At 37.9% G+C, this 19,623-nt stretch overlaps 1 protein-coding gene across 1 annotated transcript in view; it reads left to right on the forward strand.

Annotated features, from left to right (window-relative positions):
• The window catches only part of NWD2 (NACHT and WD repeat domain containing 2), a 33,688-nt gene that overhangs the window by 5,997 nt on the left and 8,068 nt on the right, over positions 1–19,623 (forward strand). Inside the window, exons 4-5 of the mRNA XM_017744287.1 lie at positions 17,573–17,773; positions 19,349–19,493. Of these exons, the coding sequence (XP_017599776.1) occupies positions 17,573–17,773; positions 19,349–19,493 (346 nt within the window). The remainder of the gene's footprint in view (positions 1–17,572; positions 17,774–19,348; positions 19,494–19,623) is intronic.

Here is a 19,623-nt window from a genome sequence, read left to right on the forward strand (position 1 = left end):
CAGTCTTAAGACCATGCCTTCACTATCCCAAATTTTCTTTTCTATATTTGCCAAGAAAATGATTTATAAAAAGTACAAAGTTTTTCTCCTTTGTACCTAAACATAACTAACTAAGTCAAGTCTAATTCTTAGACTTGTCATAATAATACAGAGAAAAAACTGTAAGTCCTTGATTATTTTCTTAAGGGAAGAATGGTAAATAGTTAGTGAACTGAAACCACAGAATCCAGTGGGATGGAAGGGATGCAAAACGCTGGCTGCTGTGGAAGCTGGAGATAACATCTCTCCATGCCAAAGATTAGACAAAGAGCAACCTGTAGTATGTGTCATTCTGTACTTCTGTCACACCCTTACAACCATCCCTCTGGCTCTTATTCATTCACCTGTTTGCCTCCCTTTGTTACTTAGCTTCAGAGCCCTGGAGAACAGAGACTTGACCATAAGAACCCAGCGTTTGGAGTACAGAGTCTGGGCTGGGTTTGATGCTGTCATGACACTGTTTTTCACAAGCACACGCTGGCCCAGATCTCTAGAGAGTTTGGGTAGCTTTCATCTTGTGTGACTATATTTAGTTTTGTGGGTTTATTTTTCTACTTTCTATCTTCCCTTTGATGAAAAAACTAGAGCTGGAACAGAAAGGCATGGAGTCTTTCATGTAGCAACACCCAGTGTCCTTAGACATCGATGTTGTAAAATCTCTGACAGTGAAAGAAACCTTGTCACGTACTATTGCTGCATGTTTTAGCAGCTCAGAATCTTGAAGCTTTTAAGAACTGCCTGCCTGATACTGTTACTAAGGAAATCAAGCCAAATCAGAATTTTTAAACAGAACAAAACAGTTAGTGAAGAGGTTGCAGTGAGCCAATGATTTCAATATTTATTTCAGGTTTTCCAAGGATGGGCCAAAGTAGTAGCTCTCCCAATGACTAGACTGGCAAAACCACAGAAATCTGTTTATGCACATTTGTTCTTTCCTCTGCTGTACCATAGTGAGATGGGGCTTATTTCATTTACAACAAAAATTGAAGATGATTCTACTCCAACAAGCATAATTAGTTTTAATTTATAGTAACATAATGAAAAACTGACTTTGGCACTGCAGGCTTTGGGCAACTTGCCATTTCTTGAGGAAGTTCTATAAAATGTGCCACTTCTTTTCAGCTGGTGGGTTGGGGTTTCTTTTGTATTTATCAATTACCACTTTTTGAATTAAGACACAGATCTGGGATTAAATGGAACTATTCAGAAGTAGCTACTTGATATGGATTGATTTTTAAAAGTGTTTCTTTATGGCACTTTGTGCCTGCATTGTGATATTGGATGGAGAGAAAATGAAATTCGGTCCTTAAATTAGTGCAGTGAATTAGCTGGAAGTCCCAAGCTTTTCTCCAAAAATGAAACAACAAAATCCAAATTAGCACATATTCATAAGCACAAGGAGGAGACAGTTCTGAAAAAAATGCAGAACTAATTTCCTGTAAACACTGACTTTGGGAATGTGCAGTTCTTCTCTTATCTGCTGCCTGACCTCTATTAATACTTGATTCAGTTAAGGGAGAGGGAAGTTGTTTGGGTTTTGGTCAGGTTGGGGTTTTTGTTTGTGTTTTTTTCTGCTGTATAAAATCAGTGCCTATTATACTATCATTTAAGTCATTTAAATACTCAAAGCTTTTACTGTAGGTAAATACGTACCATGCTATTTTTGATCTACAGAATAATTTATGAAGACTCATATATGAGGGGAAAATACTTCTCATACAAATTTTATGCAGAAATCTTGTCTTTGAAATCTTCTTGGGAAGATTGAAATCCAGTATATTTATAACTGTGAACTGCTAAACTCTATACTGCACAGCAATACCAAAGAAAAAATGCATTCAGTGTACCACTGGAACCTTTACATTTACATACATCCTGCAAGTTATAACACATAGGTGCTCTTTCACCTGCATACCATCACACAGTCTCTGCCTGAACTGCTGTCCTTACATGACTGTGTCCTGAAAGATCATAAAATGAAAAAGAGAAATGGAAATTAAATGTGAGTCTGTTACCTGTAAAGGTTCACTCAATTAATGCTTGGGATTGTACAAACCTTAGAGGTTATCTCCACCTATCATTGAAAACCTCTGAACCAACGAACAGTAAAAGCATTCTCTACCTCCTCTGAACAGCAATTGTAATTTACATTAGCCCTCTCAAATTACTGGCAGCTTGTTCTTAATTTGTACCTGTTAATGGTATCCATAACCAGTTACCTGTTGCTGCCTGCTCGAAGGAGCTGCCCTTCCCCTGCCCCGGGACCTGCCACGTGCTCTGAATCCCCTTTGTTCCAAGCGCGGGTAAAACCGAAAGGAACTCAGACTCTGGAGCAGTGTCTGACTGGCCGGACACCCCGGGTCCGCCGCCAGTCCTCCCCTTTCCCTTCCCCCGAATAAAGAAAGAGCACGGAGTGCACCCGCCCTCTTTGGCTCTGCTGCCCCCTTCTGCGAGCAGCTTCTGTGTGTCTCTGTCTCGGACCGAGAGAAATCTACTGGCACGATTAAAGCATAGAGCGAGGGCTGTATTTCTACCTCTTTGCTTCTGCTCTTGGTATCAGCTTTGCAGCTACCACTTGCCGCTTTTGGAGCTACTGAAGTGCTAGATCGCCCATGCAGTCTCTCTAGGCAGCTCGGGGCTTTCTAAGGCACTGAACTATGAGCCTGGCCGGCTAAGTGTGCTGTGGGTATATTCACAGTTACCCTCCTTGTTTGCTGATGGAGAACAGGGCTGACCCTGTGAAGATGGCCACTTAGAAATATGAGAAACACCAAACATTTTGAATTGGGTCTCACCATGTCCTCAAGAGTTGCCACCTCTAAACAAATATAACCTTACATCGTCATCCCTTGTGTTTTCACTGGTCTGCTGAGGTACCCCACAGAGTATTTCTGACGCTCCTCTCTCCACACACCTACTGGGGATGTGGAAAAGCTCTTTTCCCCACTTCCAGTCCAGGGCAAGGACAGGAGGTAGCAACTGACAGGCCTGAATTCAGGAGCAACGGATGCATCCCATCCTGGACAGTCCCTAGGGAAGCATAAAATTCTTTCAACTTTCATAGACCTAAAGAACCTAGCATTATAAATTTGGAATTCCAGTAGGATTTTAAAAGAATATTAGCAATTTACAACATTTAGCATGTCCTTAAATCACACTGAAATTGAAGAGGAAATATGATAAATTATGGAGTGGAATGTTTCTAGTGTTCGTATCTTCTATCTGTGTTCCTCAGTATAATGCATGCTTTAATCGTTCCATGAAGTATATTGCTGCACTGTCTCTGAATAGTGCAAATGGTTGATAATTAATGTTGAGTGCATTCCAGCTCAGAGAAAATTCCAAATTATATTATTCCTGCTCTGCTGGATCTCCTCAACTCCAGTTTCAGTTCTGGTGTTACTTTAAGGTTTAGTCTTAATGTGAAAACTAAATACCCAGGTTATGGAATGCCTGAGTTATAGCTTTCTTTTGCTTTCATAGGAAAGTCACCACACACTTTAAATTAGGGAGGCAAAAGTCAGTCAAATGTGTCTATACTAAAACATCCAGTTCAGGGGGAATGCTAAGTACCCAGTGCTTTTAGGGAATTCAACAGAAGTTATCTGTGCTTGGGCATTTCAGTATTTAATTTTCCTCAAGGATACATCTCTATTTATAGTTTTAAAGTGAATGAAGAGAAATACCTGGAGCCAGACATGGCACAACAGTCCACCTCTTCCAGTAAAGTATATTCCAAGAAAGAAATATCAAATTATTAATTTTCTTCTCACTCTGCATCTGATTTAAAACCCATCCAAATAAGAACTCCCTCTAATATAAGTGGCTTTGGGGTCATATCAGGAATGGCTCCACAGGACTTTGTGGCATTGATCTGGAGTAAAGTATATGTCTGCAGACATTAATTCTGTTTTAGATGGACTTGGCCAACAAGAAAGATTCTTCTGTAAATATCAAAATAGATCTTTGTATATTTTGAAACCCTTCAAAACAGACAAAGTGATCAATTTTAAAGACATAATATGCAACTTTCCCCCCAGCAAGCTTTGGTCTTCTTTCACGGCCTCCAGACTAAGAGGCAAAGGATGTCTATCCCTTTCCATATAGTTTCGCTCTGAACAGCAGAATACACAGGAAGTGAAATCAATCATGGGGGGATATTACATGATTAAGCTATTGTAAGTAAATTCCTTCATCTGCTTTAGGGATGGGAATGTATTTTCCTGTGAATCATCTCTGATTCTCTAAATCTAAAATACTTACCCATTTTTTAAACTTTGCCCATTGAAAACAGGTACAAGATTCATCAGACAGCTTTTCCATGTAACATAGAAATTGCATGGGTTTTTATGTCGTCTAAAAATAACTTGCATTTTCAGTCAGAAGACTGCACATATTTTTGGCTAAGTCACTGTACTTCTTTTTCTTGACAGAAATACAATTTTTGGTGCTGCGTTCCAGAAAGGTTAAGTATTATATTTAATATGAATGACCATATTAGCGAGAATAAGGTTAACATGAAGTCATATTTGCATCATGCTGTGTAGTGTGTAGAGGAAGAAGTAGGCTGCATGAGATTTATGCAATTTATTTTCTCATGACCCTCAAGACCATTACCAAACCATCTTCTGAGTACTATAATCAGTTAGATGTAATGATCTGTCCTACAAATGAAACTGTAGATCAAAAATCCAGCATCAGCTATTCTGTAGAAATGAGTGGGATGGAGGGGATTCTAAACCTTGCAATGCTACTTCTGTGTAAAGAGGCAGCATACTTTCAAATATTTAGCAGGCAGGTGGTAAGTTCAAATAGAGATACTAATACTGCTGCTTGCACCTAGCATATATACCTTCCCTTTTTTCAAATACAGACATCCACTTCAGAGATGCTTTGGTTCTCCAAAAACAGACCCAGAAAGAAGCACCTACTCAAAAAATAGCTAGTTCACTTTTCAGTCTGATTATTGTTAAATCCAGGTAGCAGTAGCTGGGTCTTTTGTTTTCTTTTTGGTTTTTGTTGTTTTGGGGTTTTTTGTTTTTGTTTGGGGGGGAGGGGTTGGTTGGTTGGTTGGTTGGGGTTTTTTTTGAATAATCAGCATGTATAATTTCACAGGATCCCTCTTTCTTCAATAAAAGGTGCTAATTTGCAGAACTAAAATAAGAGAAAGTATCAGTGTTCTTCATAGTGATTCTGTTATGCACCCATAAGGTATTGCCTCTTTTCCTCTTAAAATATTTCCTTTCAGTGCAAGGTCCTATTTTGGAGTTAGTGTCCTGTAAATATGCAATGTAGTAAGCTTCTTTCTTTCGTAACTGGAAAACCTCACAGAGTAACTTTTTATTTCATTCCACCTTGAAAAAATGAAGCACAGAATATTGGCTTAGAGAACTAGGGAGACTGCAATTATTTTGAGTAAATTACGTGTTCTTTTCTTGTTAGCTCTTTTGCATAGTATGGAAATTACTTTAATGCTTGAAACTGTTTTAAAATGCTTTAGTACATTCTAAATACTTTAGTGCTACTCATGGCTGGAAAAACAGTTCATCACCTGGCCACGTGCTTTGGCAGACCATATACTCTACCTCGTAGTCATACAATGGCATGGCACAGGCAAAACAGTGTTTTCATTCAGGAAAGTGGCGCACACACACACACACACATATATATATATATATTTATATATTTGCTATATTTTTTTCATTTTCATAGGAATCTGCCACAGCCCGTGGCGTAAATCAGACCTCTCCTGATGGGAGAGAGTTTTTAAAGTCCTTGCCAGGAGTTAGTTCAAGAGACAAATGGAGACTTTCAGCCTTTGCTGCTGCTAGATAGTTGTTTATTAAGTCTTATCAGAGAAACAGAGTCACTAGCGTGACCCAGACATAGCACAGAGCAGAGAATGCAGGAGAAAGCCAAACTATCAAGATTTACACAGCCTTTTAAAGATAATTTAAACAATGGTTACTGAAAACATATATTATTTTCACTTTTCTACCAATTATTCAGTAACACAGCCAGGAACTGCGGAATTTTTTGTCCAGTCATCCCAAATTACTTTTACTGTAGAATATAGAGTACTAGAAGAAGAAGAAGAAGGTTTAGAGAGCAACAACAATCCTCCATTTTGATGTTTTTTGCTCTTATCTATTTACTATAAAGAGAAGCCCAAAACCTCTAAATTTTTCACGCTGTGACAATCTTACATAGTAGTCTATCACCATTGTATTTTCTAGTTCTTGTCTGATAGTTGGCAATTTTTTCCATGGATGAAGGTCAAAATAGTGTTGTTCGGGGGGGTAAAAACCCTTCAAAACAGGCACTCTGAGTTCCTAGAGGAATCTGCTGCAGAATTTTTAAACTTTTGGCCAATGATTTGACCTATTACCTGCAGGCAGTACTTAATATTCAGTGTTTGTATGCTTACCGTTAATTGTAAGTCAAATAACCTATTATGTAAACATTAGCGTTAGAAAAGTTATGAAGATATCCCAGTAGAAAGGCGCTATTTCATTTTATCCCATCCTTGAAGAAGTATGGCAAGGGAAAGCTAAGAAAATTCTTAAAGTTGATTTTTTCATCTGTATTATAAAAGGAAAACTAATATTGGGTAGTTTTGAAGAAGAACAGGTTTTGAAATATGGCAGTTGTAAAGATAACTTTATGAAAAGATGGATTTATATTTAATACAATTTAAATGATTTGGAATAGCAATCTCATTGTGATATTTGGTGATGTGAATTGGCTGTAAAGATTTTTGACACTCTGAACACTTTAAGTGGTGCTGGGTTTGATATTCCATAGCCTTTGTCAAGTGCCTAAAGGGTTTGGTGCTTGCCTAAGTTTTTTCCTTCAGTTCAGCTTCTTTGAAGATACCTTTTGCATTTTTACATTCTCTCCTTAACTGTTTAGATCATTAGTTTCTTTTCATAGGAAATAGTACTTTTCATCCTGCAGCTGTGCTGCTGTCCTTTCTGTCCTCCTCTGAATTTATAATTTAATGAACAGTAAAAAGGCTTCTCTCCCTCCAAGCACATTAAAAGCAGGGAATGCATGCAAATCACCCAGGAACATTAAAAAGGGACTAACAATTCTACATCAGTGAAGTTCACTGGGCCATCATACTGGTAGTATTGCTGGCAAAGGAAAATTATACTTTTCTTGTGCAAGGAGTTTTCTAATAGTTTCTTTTCATATTTGAAGGACTAGACTGATAAAGTACCTGTTCAGAGAGTACCAGCCACCAATTGTTCCAAATAACAAAAGCCAATGCCAGCTGGCTTGGAAAAAAAGAATTATTTGTAACAATTAGCATATAAAGATACAAAAATCATAAATAAAAGTTATCAGAATCAAGAAACTAGTCAAAATAAATAATATAGGCCATTCCACATGTACTTGCAAAGCAGAATTGATGTTATCCTCTGGTACTTGTTTTGCATACTGTGCTAAAGTCTAAATTATGGGTGCATCATGATCTGCTAGAACTAATGTCACTTATACTAAAAATTTTTCTGAGGGCCTCCATTTATGTTATACTTAAAATGTGTTTATTAACAATGTTTTAGGTGCTTCACTCCACACTACACAGTCATGGGTCATATCAGGCTCTCAATGACTGCATTACTCTATGAAAGTTGTGAAATAATTTTCTTGGCATTTAATTACAAAATTAGGTTTTCATTTGTGGACTCAGTGACTACCAATCTGTTTAGTTCTAATAAGAAGGGGAAAAAAATTTAAAAATAATTTGCAGTGAAATGTCATGTCATGTTGCAGCTAGTTTCGATATTCCTGAAATCAGGAGGGGTGTTAAAAATTCCGTTATACTATCAGCTGTCTCTGCCTCTTATAGTACTCATTAATTAACGCTTTCTAATACCTTCATAGTGGCTGTGTATGTTACTGAGAACACACAGCTTAACTGTGTTACAAAAAATCATAAATATATCAGTCTTTTTCCAATAAGGAGCGTGTGTATGTGCGTATAGTGGGATTTGGATAGGTTTTGCAGTCCTAGAAACCCCTTCTCAGCTGATGTAACTTTAGAGTTTACTACAGACTAGATGCCTCTGTCAATCCCTTAAGTGTCTTATTCAGCCCTTTTTGCCTTGTTCAAATTTACCTCCATCTAAGCTCTTTGCATCATAGTTTAACACATTAATACCTTCCCAAAATGGGAGTTTAGAAACTTAGCTGCCTTTCTGATAAATACAAGAAGGAGCATATTTCACAGAAAATAAAGATACGGCCCCTTCTTGCATACAAAGAGGGCAGTAAGAATGCAGAGGAGTGCCGCCTTTTAACAGGGTTTGGTGTCCAGAAGCCAGTTCCCTGTCCTCCCAGCTGACTACATTGACAGGCTCAGACTGTTTTCTTCCTTTCTGAGTCCATGATACCTGTGTTCCTGCTCAGGAAGGCACATTTAACAGCAATAGTAGGAGAAGCTTTTCCCCATCAGCCACACTTCACCTGTGACATGCAAGACAGTGTTTCAAGCCCTTTCACAATTCTTCCTGGTTTGGATGAGTGTTGTGATTATTTTACAAAGCAGGGGAGATTACACCACCATGCCTTCCTCTAAAGGACAATATTGATCTCCTTGCTATTTCCAAGAAAAAGTACATTTCCCATTCTCTGTAGGAAGGGTAGTCATTTCCACAGACAAGGTTACTGACTTCAGTCTGGGCTGTGTGCTACGGTCTTTTGTTAAACCTAACCCTTTTGGTTTGTTTTTTTTACCCAGTTCCACTCTTGTCAAGTGTTACAGGACCTGTCAGAGAGTTGACAGAAATCTGGACTGCAGTAGGAATTACCTGCAAGGTCCTTAGCTTTATGTGGAGGGAAAAATGTACATGCCTGTCAAGAAATCTCCCATGCAATTTCAAAAATAGAGCAACGTGAGAATAACACATTTGTTTAGAGGAGAATCAGAGTGAGTGAGCACCTCAGATCTTTAGGCAGAGGTAGGCAAAATCTCCTCCAGTCCTTCCTCTATGCTATCTTTATTCGCTGACTTCTTCCCTAGTTATATTCTTTTCGACTCATTTTCTCACCTGCATCTATGCTTATCTATGATCAAAGTCCCAGCAGTGATAAGCAATGAAAGAAAAGGCAACAAAATTAACTAAATTGGTGCTGCATGATCATGTAGAAGACAGGGAGAGTGTGGAGGAAGACCATTGATACTTTCTCAGCCAGGAGAAAGGAGAGTTCTGATGAAGCAAAGTGTATAAGGGAAGTAGGTCATGAATTTCTTCTGAGGAAGCACATTCACTCTGTATGATAGACTGTTAGCTCCTACACGCTATGTCCTGAGAAATTACTCATCCTTGTTTCATATCTCCTTACCACTAGGGAAAAGCTTTGAGATTTAAAAATACTGCACTGTGGGTGAAGTTCAGAGTTGAGGGAATGGGCTCATTTACAGCCAGATTTGGCTGCTCTCTTTAATTTTCTGAAAGGACAGGTCAAGCGTCAAGAAACTCCACCATCATTTTCTTCTTTTCTACACCTTTTATGTCAGGAACTGTACTCACAACAAAACACTTCAGCACTTGCACCTTATTCTTCCAGTCCCAGTTACAGTCAGTTTTCTTACTGTAGGTAGTTCAACAGCCCTTTTTGTTTTTCATGGAACTGTGATCAAGACCTGTCTCAAGTTTCTGAAATTCATATAGCCCCCTCAAGGTACTTCTACAGTTCCTCCAGGGAAAAAGGGAAGAGAGAAATTAGGGCATGGTTCTGTGAAACACCACACTGCAATATTTCTCAAGCCAAGGAACATAAATATATATCTGGGCAGGTGGAAAAACAATTCTCAATACAGAAATGTCTTTATTATGCCTTCAGTTTCCTATTTGCTTCAGCAACTTCAATTAAAAATTGTATTTCTTATGTTTTCTACAGTTAGCTGAAGTTCTAAAACTAATTCTTTTTACTCACAGGCTTCAACCTATGGAGAAAAAGCAAATGAAAAATTTTTGATACTGTTCTATGGTATCATTTTTCCCTTTAAAACTAAACAGGACAAACAGTGTAAAATAACAGTTCCATCGCTGCTGATACATAAATACACATCCTTTGCATATCAAAATAGAAATACTCAAAATAAAATGCTTATTTTGCAAGCTATCATTAGCCTCATTTTATGGATAGGCAGTCTGAGTCAGTGACAAAAGTATCAGGAAGTTAGAAGTTCCCATACTGAGATGTAGTAAAAGTGGAAAGAAGATTTAAGACATCTGCAGCAGCTCTAATGTTCTGTCTGATCAGCTGCACTGCCTTACAACTCTTGGCAGAAGAAGAAAAATACTGTTAAAAGACACTTTGACCTGTACATCCCAGAAATCAGATTATGACATTTTTGTCCTTTTTTCATATTTTTGATTTCTAATGGTAGTATTTTTGGGAGACTTAATACCAATGCAACATAACTTTTCTCCTTTGATAAGCAAGAAAAGCAATCAAATGTATTTATTTATTTATTTGGAGAACCTTCTCCCTGTATTTTTATCATGAGGTCCTTACACTGTACCTCATTGCAGCTAGAAGTACAATAAAAAGGAGTAGAGGCAATTATTTTCAGGACATCTGGGCACCAGCTACTCTGGAACTCCAGCTTCCTAAAACTTGGCTTAGATTAAACATAGTATCACAGCTTTCTTCATCTTGGTTTCAGTTTTCAGTACAATAGCTTGGAGTTTGCCCTAACAAGCAATTAACATGTATATTCCATTGAGGTAAATTGTAGTAAACATACTTTTCTGGTTTTGGTTCCAATGGGTCACTGTTGTTTATCCATTAGCATTTTTGCTTTGAATTTGAAATGGGTTGGCTATTTTTCCCTGAAGATATAAAAAAATAATAAAATAGGACATTCTTTCCTGTTTGTTTTTTGGGAGTAAATTCTTGGTTTCAAGGCCTGAGAGGCAGGGACCCAGCTAATCCTGTTATTTGAATTTTCTTTTTTTTTTTTTCCCCCAAAATATCTCTGGCTGCACCTGCACATCTTGTATCACGTAAGTGATTTCTACAGGATACTGTTAGAACACAGTTACAATATACTTGCAAGAAACCAAAAAGAGCTATAGTTGTACTAAATTTCTTAGAATGGGATGTTAAATAGAAGGCCCTGAAAAACTGGTATCCTGACCATTCGATTCAGATTTTCAAGGTGTGGTTTACTGTATACTTGGTAATATCCGTTAAGCCCACATTTCTGCAGACAAGGAGGGTAAACACACCTATATGTTACAATTCTGTGTGCCTTCCTTAACTTGAATGGCTTCCTAGGCAGGTTTGCACGTGCAAATGCACTGTCTTACCACCTCCAAATTCAATATGAAAGACAACATCTTTCATATTTCATGAATGTAGCCAGTATGCATGTAAAAAGTAAGATTTGAAAACAATGGAGAATTTCTTGTAGTTACGCTGAAGTAATTCTGTCTCCATACATACAAATAAAGCAATTGAAAGAAATTGATGGGTGCTGGAATCTGATCTTACACTAAGTATTCTTTTTAGAAAATATTTAGATGAAATCTGGTACTAAATATAAATGTCAATCTTTCACTTACTTTTTTTCTTTATGTGTCACTTTTGTCTATAGAAGTCTGGTCCACAACTTAGTAACATAGGTTTTATCAGCTAACACATGTATGAACATCCCAGGAATCAGTAGAGAAAAAATCTTATTTGTCTGAGAAAAAATGGCTATTTGACTGAAATGAATGGCTTTAAAGAGGTAAAAAAGGTTTTATTTGACAAGAAAGATTTTACTACAAAAGGAAGGAAGCCTAGAAGCACAGGTTGAGGAAGCAGGGAGTTAGGTCTCTAACTACAGGATGAACAGAAGGCAATGAATTATAAGTGACCACAGGAGACAGTCCAGAGGACTTTGTAGCCCTTGTCAGTCATGCAAACTGTGGCAAGATAACATTCTTGTTTCTGCTGCAGTAAATAAATACTCAGTTACTTACACAATGCTATGAGACTGCTTGCACAGAAAGGAACTGCAGTAGCAGGGCCTTTGATGTGCAACTGTTACCCCTTCTTTCATGCCCTGAACCCTGATGAGAGGGGTTTATACGTGGTGTCCACACACTTGTCCTTCTTGCATTTCAGGGCAGGTTGTGAAACAGGGCCTTTGCTCCATGGATGTGCTTCCTTATTACGTGCTTTGCTCTAGATGGTAGCCCACAAGCTACAGCCTGCTCCTCACCAGATTTCTATGTGAGGCCTCCTGCTGAGGCATGGCATGATACCAGACTGCAATCCACAGCTCTCCTGGGAATGGTAGAAGGACACCTCTGGGACATAAGAGAGATCAGCCTTTCCCAACCCCTGACAACAGATGAACTTAATACCCCACGGTGTTTTAAAAGCACTTAAATCCCTCCAATTTTCAGCCCACAGTGTGAAGCATTCAGCACATCTTCAATAATGTGAGATACTCATTCTCCTAATGGAGCTGTTCTACTTTGAATAAGTGATCTTAGTTTAAGCTCATATTAATTTAGCAGGCTGAAATCTGAGTCACTCAGGACCTCATCACAAGGGGTCACGGCTTTCCTCCTTCAGTAGTGAGCAGTTTCTGTAAGAAGGACAGAGCTGAGAATTAGGAAAAACAGCTTCTGCTACATGGTTATGACTTAACCATTGCATACCTGTCCCAGCTCTGAGTCCCTGCCCAGGCTTAATTCCCTGCATTTAATTCCTGTGTCACATGGGGACAATAATACTTCCTAATTCCTCATGGATCTTGCAAAACCAAATTGTTTAAGGGGTGCTTAGTCCTGTACACAAGGAAGTATATTAAGTTAAAAAATTTATATTTTTTATGGTTATATTTTATGGTTAGATTTAATTCCTTCGAAGATGATTTCTTGAATGCTTGTTCTTCAAAAAGCTGGCAGTCCAGGACTCCTGTGTGAAGAGGCAGAGAGGACATATGTATGCACTTCAGTGTCGCATGTCTTCACAAGGACTAAGAAATAGGACTGATTCCAAGTAGCCCAGCAAAAGATCATTGGTTCAGATCTTTCTTCTGTTGGCAAAATGGCAAAAAAATTGTTGCTCTTAAGTTGACAAGTACCTGAAATTGCTTCATAAAACATTACAAATCTGACTTCTCAAATGTCTTCATTCAGATATAATTTCTTTAAAAAAAATTAATTAAACCAATCAGTAATTAATATAATTTGCTGTTATTTGATAGCTGTTTTTTATTAAAATTACCACCAAATGTCTTAGATGGAATTAAATATATCTTAAATTTCAGCTTGTTCTGGTTTAATATAATGTATGGCATTAGAATTCATGAATATTTTAGTGATGATGTCTGAACTAATCATATGACATGCCATGTGAATCCCTCATCTCAAAATCAAATCTAAATCTACTTTGTGTCCTCCTTTTGGTCATTATTGTGTCTGCGCCTATAGTTGTAATATCTTTCCACACCACGAATATTAGAATGAAAAATACTTCCCATCTTGTTCTCTACAGTAGTTTTTTAACCTTAATTTAATAATGATTTCTTAGCCCCAGGCTCAACAAAACATCCCTGGAAGTGTTCAAGACCACAATGGATGGAGCTCTGAGCAGCCTTGTCTGTTGGAAGGTGTCCCTCCCCATGGCTGGGGACTTGGAAGTAGATGATCTCCGTCCCTCCCGACCCAACAACCTAATACAACCTCCCTAATACAACCCAACCCATTCTGTGATTCTGTGAAAGCTAACAAGGCTACTGCTGAGGGTTTTATATGTTTGTCATCCTGGTAGTTTTATACAGTTCAATCACCTTCAATCTAATGAATCTTTAATTTGTTGTTTTACTATTAAAGGAGAATGACTCATTAGGTGGGAGATTTTGCTTCACGAATCTGCATATAAAAGTGTCTCTTGATATTGAACACAGTGTAAACATTACTGTTCCCTTTAAAAATAATTTCCTATAAAAATCATCAAAATGCTACAATGCTGTTACCACAAATTGAAGTTTTAGGTTCTTACTGTAGAGTGACTATAATATATTTGAAAAGGATCTGAAATAATGATAATTCTTATTTGCAGACTAAGTATGAAACAACAAATATTGTGAGAAATTATATTTACTTTCAATCCTGTTGCTTCATTTTTCTAAGAAGAAATCTGCATTTACTTGAATGTAGAAAGAAATGAAGATGGGGCAGGTATTTGAAGAGGCTGCTGCAAGCCTCTGACACAGTTCAGACACTAAAGCTCCTGAAGGAAAAGTGCAGTTCACAGCTTCTCATTAAGGTTTGAGTGGTTTTGTGGTGCCCTGATAGGCTACACTTACACAGATAGATATGAATTTAACCAGAATGACATCAAAGGGAAGGAGGTACTTCCAAGCCTTACCTGCAAGACAGGAAGATGTCATTTTCACAGCCTGTGCCGGCAGATGCACCCATCCTAAGGCTGTCATGCAGCCTCAGAAACAAATAGTGTATGAAAATTCCAGCAAATACATATAGTCTGTTTATACTCCTTAGTCTTTCTTTTTATTTACTAGTGCCACTGCTAATGGAAAACATGCAGGGCATCTAGAAGAAGGTGAGTTTGGGTGAAGAACTGTTCCTCAGGAACAGGGTGTGTTTATGTGGCGTAACCCAGCATTTGAGCATTAGTTTCTCAGTAGAAAACAGCTGCGCTTACTCAGCATGCCTCCTGCTCCCAGCCTGGGGTGTGATACCACAGTCCTTCAGAAAACCAGTGTTAGTCACTTTTGCACTCCCCAGAAAAATGAAGAGTTTTGTTTCAATACCTCCAGTAAAACTGGTCTGTAGGTTGAGGCTAGTCTGAAGTTACCAGAAAGCACAGGCGCAACTCCATGAAGAGTTTTCTACCTCATAAAATTTTCTACCAGCCTATTCTTCAAATGACTACACAGAGTCAGGTGTTAATACCGGAACCTCAGGCAACTCCTGTTAGGGCTCTAACAGGAACACAGCTGCAGTGCAGTGCCTGGCATTGCCCTGCTCTAAATGATACACCTGCTCAGCACTGTATTTATTTGCTGGATGATGTCAAAGTTCTTTCTTATTGTGTTTTGCTTAAGTAGTCAGGAGGATAATCCCTAATACAAGATTATTTGCATAACATCTTTTGCAATGACACATGAGAGGTATAAAAAACGTCTTGTCTTTTCATTTTAGAGGAAAACCCAGTCATTATTTAACTATAGTATGGTGGAGAGAGAACAGTATAAACTGTACCAGAGAAGCAGAAAAGTACACAGAATAATTCCAAAACAAACTTAGTTGATTAAATGCAGTACATTAAAATCAGACATAATAATGTTGACATTTTAGTATTGTTAATGAAGGGCCCAGCTACTGATCTTTACTCAGGCAACTGTCTATTGAACCCACTGGGCTTACATTCAGAAAAAGTGCAGTTTAATGAATTCTAAGTAATAATTTCTATACAAGGTAAAAGCTCCTCTGAGAGAAATTTATGAGATTTCTACAGCAACCTGAATGTGAAGAGGCTTTCCAATTCAGCATGATATAAATTATTAACCTCACTTGAGTGAAGAAGGAAAATAATACTATATTTTGTTTAACCTCCGCAGCTTCAGAATTCCAAAATTATAGGGCTCTATGAATAGATCAGAACAGCAAAAGCTTCGAAATTTTCCCCAGCTATCTCATCGTGTGAAGCAATGCAGCCCTTTCTGAGGGGAGCTACTAGCTGGAATGATCACGAATCAAAAATAAATTTAGATTATAGAAATACTGTATTGTTTTATTTCATGAAATTTGTTATTATATAATTCTAGTTACTGAACACATTCATTCCATTCTCTTGACTCCTTGATGCGTACCCTGAATGAAGCTGTGGTGGGGTCTGAATGGGCAGCCAGGCAAACTCAATTTTCCCCTAAAGCCTCTCTACTGGAGAAGCTTCTTGAAGGACCCAGATGGTGTGACTTGTCAGAAACTGGAACCTGGGCCGTATGAACTATCACAATTCCTACATTCCTTTGCTTCTCCTAAGCAGTGGACAGACATTGACTTTTCCTGTTCACCAGCTCTTTGTCAGTGCCCCTCTGTGGAGGATGCCAGCTACTTGCCATCAGAGCCAGCGTGGTAGTTCATGTGAGTTCTGCCTAGTCTGCTCCAGGCAAAAATCAGCCAGGTTAATTTACACAATGTCGGGTGGGGTCTGAGCTAACTGGTTTTCCCTGAAAGGATTAGGAAGTGTTTGTGCGCTGCTCTGATGTCTCTGCTCTGGGGCTGCAGCATCTGGCATGGTGAGCCACTGGAGTACCATGTGCCAGCATAGCTGGGTTCCACAAAGTGTTCTGCTGCTTTGTGCTTTTATAATCAGTGAAGCAGGCTTCATCATCATCAATTACTGATTTTCAGGGTGTTCTTCTGCTGGAATAGTTTAAAACGACTTCACATTTTGACAAGTGGTTTAAAAATAATGAATATTTAGATGTTATTTACAAACATGGTCATTTACATTTTTAGGGCACTGCTATATTTGCATTGGCATTACTTTACTAAGAGATCTTTCTGATTCAAGTCAAGATTCTGACACTGTTGGTTCCTCTCCACATTAAGTACTCCTTCTCATTAACTCAAGATCTTTGCTGAATACATTTAAAACGAGGAAAGAATTTTTTTAAATTTCATTTTAAATTAAGTAAGAATTCTCAGTGACTTCTGTGGACCAAGTATTTAATGCAGAATTGATCTGATGATCACAAATTTGAAAAAATTTGTCAAAAGATTGCAGTAATTTTCTATAACACTGTTGTCTATGAAATTGTAGGGCATTACAATGATATTTTTATAAAATGTTTACAGACAGTAAACTACAGAATTTTTTTTTTTTTAAGAGTATATTTAGAGCATCACAACCAGTGTTTTAATCCTTGTTTTTGAAAGTGAAACGTCTCATGTGCCACGGTTTAAGAACTGACTTCCACAAACCTTTACCTTCATGCAGAGGTACTAAAGTGGGGTTTGATCCATTTCTACTCAGTATTTGCTGCTTCCTTGCTCCACTGTTCATTCAGTGGACAGCTACTGGGGCAAATACATCAAAGGAATAGAAGACAGCAAAGCCGTTTGTGGTTCTGCAACACTGATCCTTGGTGTTGCTGGTACAAGCCACCATTTCAATTTCCTTTTGCATGTGAGGATAATCTCAACCTGTGACTAATGGAGTTCAATAACACGAGTCAATACTGTGCTAGGTATGTAGGGTATTTTTCAATTACTTCTTTTGAATGCCTTTGTATTTTTACTACCAGTTAGTACTATGAAAGATAATATATCTACTCCAAATTTTCTAAGTCATCATGGTAGAATACAGCTCAGTACGGTACCCTTACCAATAATTCCTGTCACACATTACCTGTTTCCCTTCCTAGTAATTTCAAAGTCATTACACTGCTACCAGACTTACTTTTATGAAATTCAGATCCTGAGGATGCTTTTTGCATAATGTAAAAGAAAAATTTAATCCCTACTTTCCTCTAAATACATAGGGCCTGTTGGGAGAGAAGTATGGGAACATCCGAATACCAGGGGAAGTTGAGTCAGCAGAATTTGAAATGATCCTGGATGCTGCTATAGAGGCCAGGCTAGAGACCAGGATTTTAGAAGAGTGGTATTGCAGGGATGAGAACGCAGTTCCGCCAGCATATTACCTCAGACCAAAATCTGAGATGCTGAAGAACCAGAATACGGTAAGTCACAGTCACCTGCTCACAAAATTTTTCTCTATCAGTTACAGTGGCAGCAAGGCCAGGCACTTGCTGCTGTCTAAGAATTAACTTCTACAGCCCAGTCCACACCTGAACAGCTGCTGCTGTGGTGCTCCTTTCCTATACATGGTGAAGGGAGCAGCTGCAAAACACTAAGGAACACAACTCCTGCATTGATGTGCCCTCTGATAACAGCTAGAGCAAGTGGACTTGGATCATCTGCAACCTGTTAGGGCTAGTGGGACAGTTGTACAGATTTCCCTTCCCTGATGTTGTAACATGGAGAACTCAGGCTCTTCGGCTTGGTATTGTGCATTTGCTAGATTTCAATGAATAGTACTTGCAGAGGAAATGCACATTTTCCCTTCTATCCCCATAGAAGAAAACTCTAACAGTCAAACAAGTGCTTATCACTGTCCTGAGTCAGATGTCATGCTTTTAACTTACTAACTGTAATCTAACGTAAGATTTTTGAACACTGTTAATTATCATTTTTAAAGCAGGCATTTGTCTTTCATTGATGACAATAAAAAGTGTATGTATTTCTCAGGGCTTAGTTCTACCCTCCTGTACATCCAGTATAAACCCAAGGACATATTTTAGTGTACAAAAAATGAAGTCCTTGAAAGAGTTTTCACTTCCTTTTGAGTGCATACTGTATAATTGGGGGGTTTTGTTATTAAATCTTTGTACTTTTCCTGAGGCTACTGGTAACACAGGACTAAGTAAAAAGATGTTCATAACTTAAAGCTGTAACTTAAAGATGTAACATAGATATAACATAACTTAAATACGTAACATAGAGTTAATTGTCGTAAACTTATAGAAAGTAATAAAAGATACACAGCTCTGACAAGTAAGAGTTGCTAGGGAATTTATCCTAGAGGTTCCACCCTCCAAGAAAACTGGAGACCCGTGAAACATTTCAGCAGCAGTAAATAAAACCTAGCTGCTTCAATGAAAGCACCAGTGTGGCATTTGCAAGATACCATCTGAAAGGATTAGTGAATTTATATTACAGTTCCTCTCTGATAACAGTAAGGTTAGTGTTACTATAGCAATGAATGAATGAATGTAATGTCACATATAATCCTTTATTTTTAAAATATGGTAGCTAATATAAGGCACTTAATTACAGGTACCAGGATCCTCATTTTCAGTTTTGAGATCCAAGTTTAGATTATTATCATTATTACATCTCATTAAAGGAGTGGTAATTTTAGCAGTATTACTGCGGCTTTATTATCATTATTTCAGTCTTGGTTCTCAGAACCCTCTTTCCATAAAGGTGTTATTTGCCTTATTCTTGAAAAATACTGCATTAGCTGCCTACACGAGGGATTTAGAAAATATTCCAAGGAGCTAACTCTTAAAATTCTAAAATGGAATACATTATGATCATCTGCAGTATAAAACATTTTACTTCTATTTATTTTTGTTAGTATATGTGCTTCTCTGTTACCATGTTATTTTTGGCGTTGCATATTAGACTTCTACTTTCTGAAGTTGTATATGTATGCATCACACCTACTTTTTAACTATGGATATTTTTAAAAGATGGAATCTTCTTCAAATTCTATGAATGAGAACAAATGGCAAGATATATCAGAAGAGATTAAGAAGATTTTTAAGACTGCTGTGAAATTGCTGTATGAGAAAGGAAAAATGAAACACAGCCAAGCAAAGAGATATCTTTCCTCTGGTAAAGTTCACACTAACTATTTCTATGTATTCATTTATTGTGTTTTCTGTCAACCTTTCCACAAACATGAAAATATATTTCTGTTGGCATTTCTCATATAATTAAAGGGGGGGGGGGGGGGGGTTGTTGT

The sequence above is a fragment of the Corvus brachyrhynchos genome, unplaced genomic scaffold (assembly GCF_000691975.1).
Source record: "Corvus brachyrhynchos isolate BGI_N302 unplaced genomic scaffold, ASM69197v1 scaffold17, whole genome shotgun sequence".
NCBI lineage: Eukaryota > Metazoa > Chordata > Aves > Passeriformes > Corvidae > Corvus > Corvus brachyrhynchos.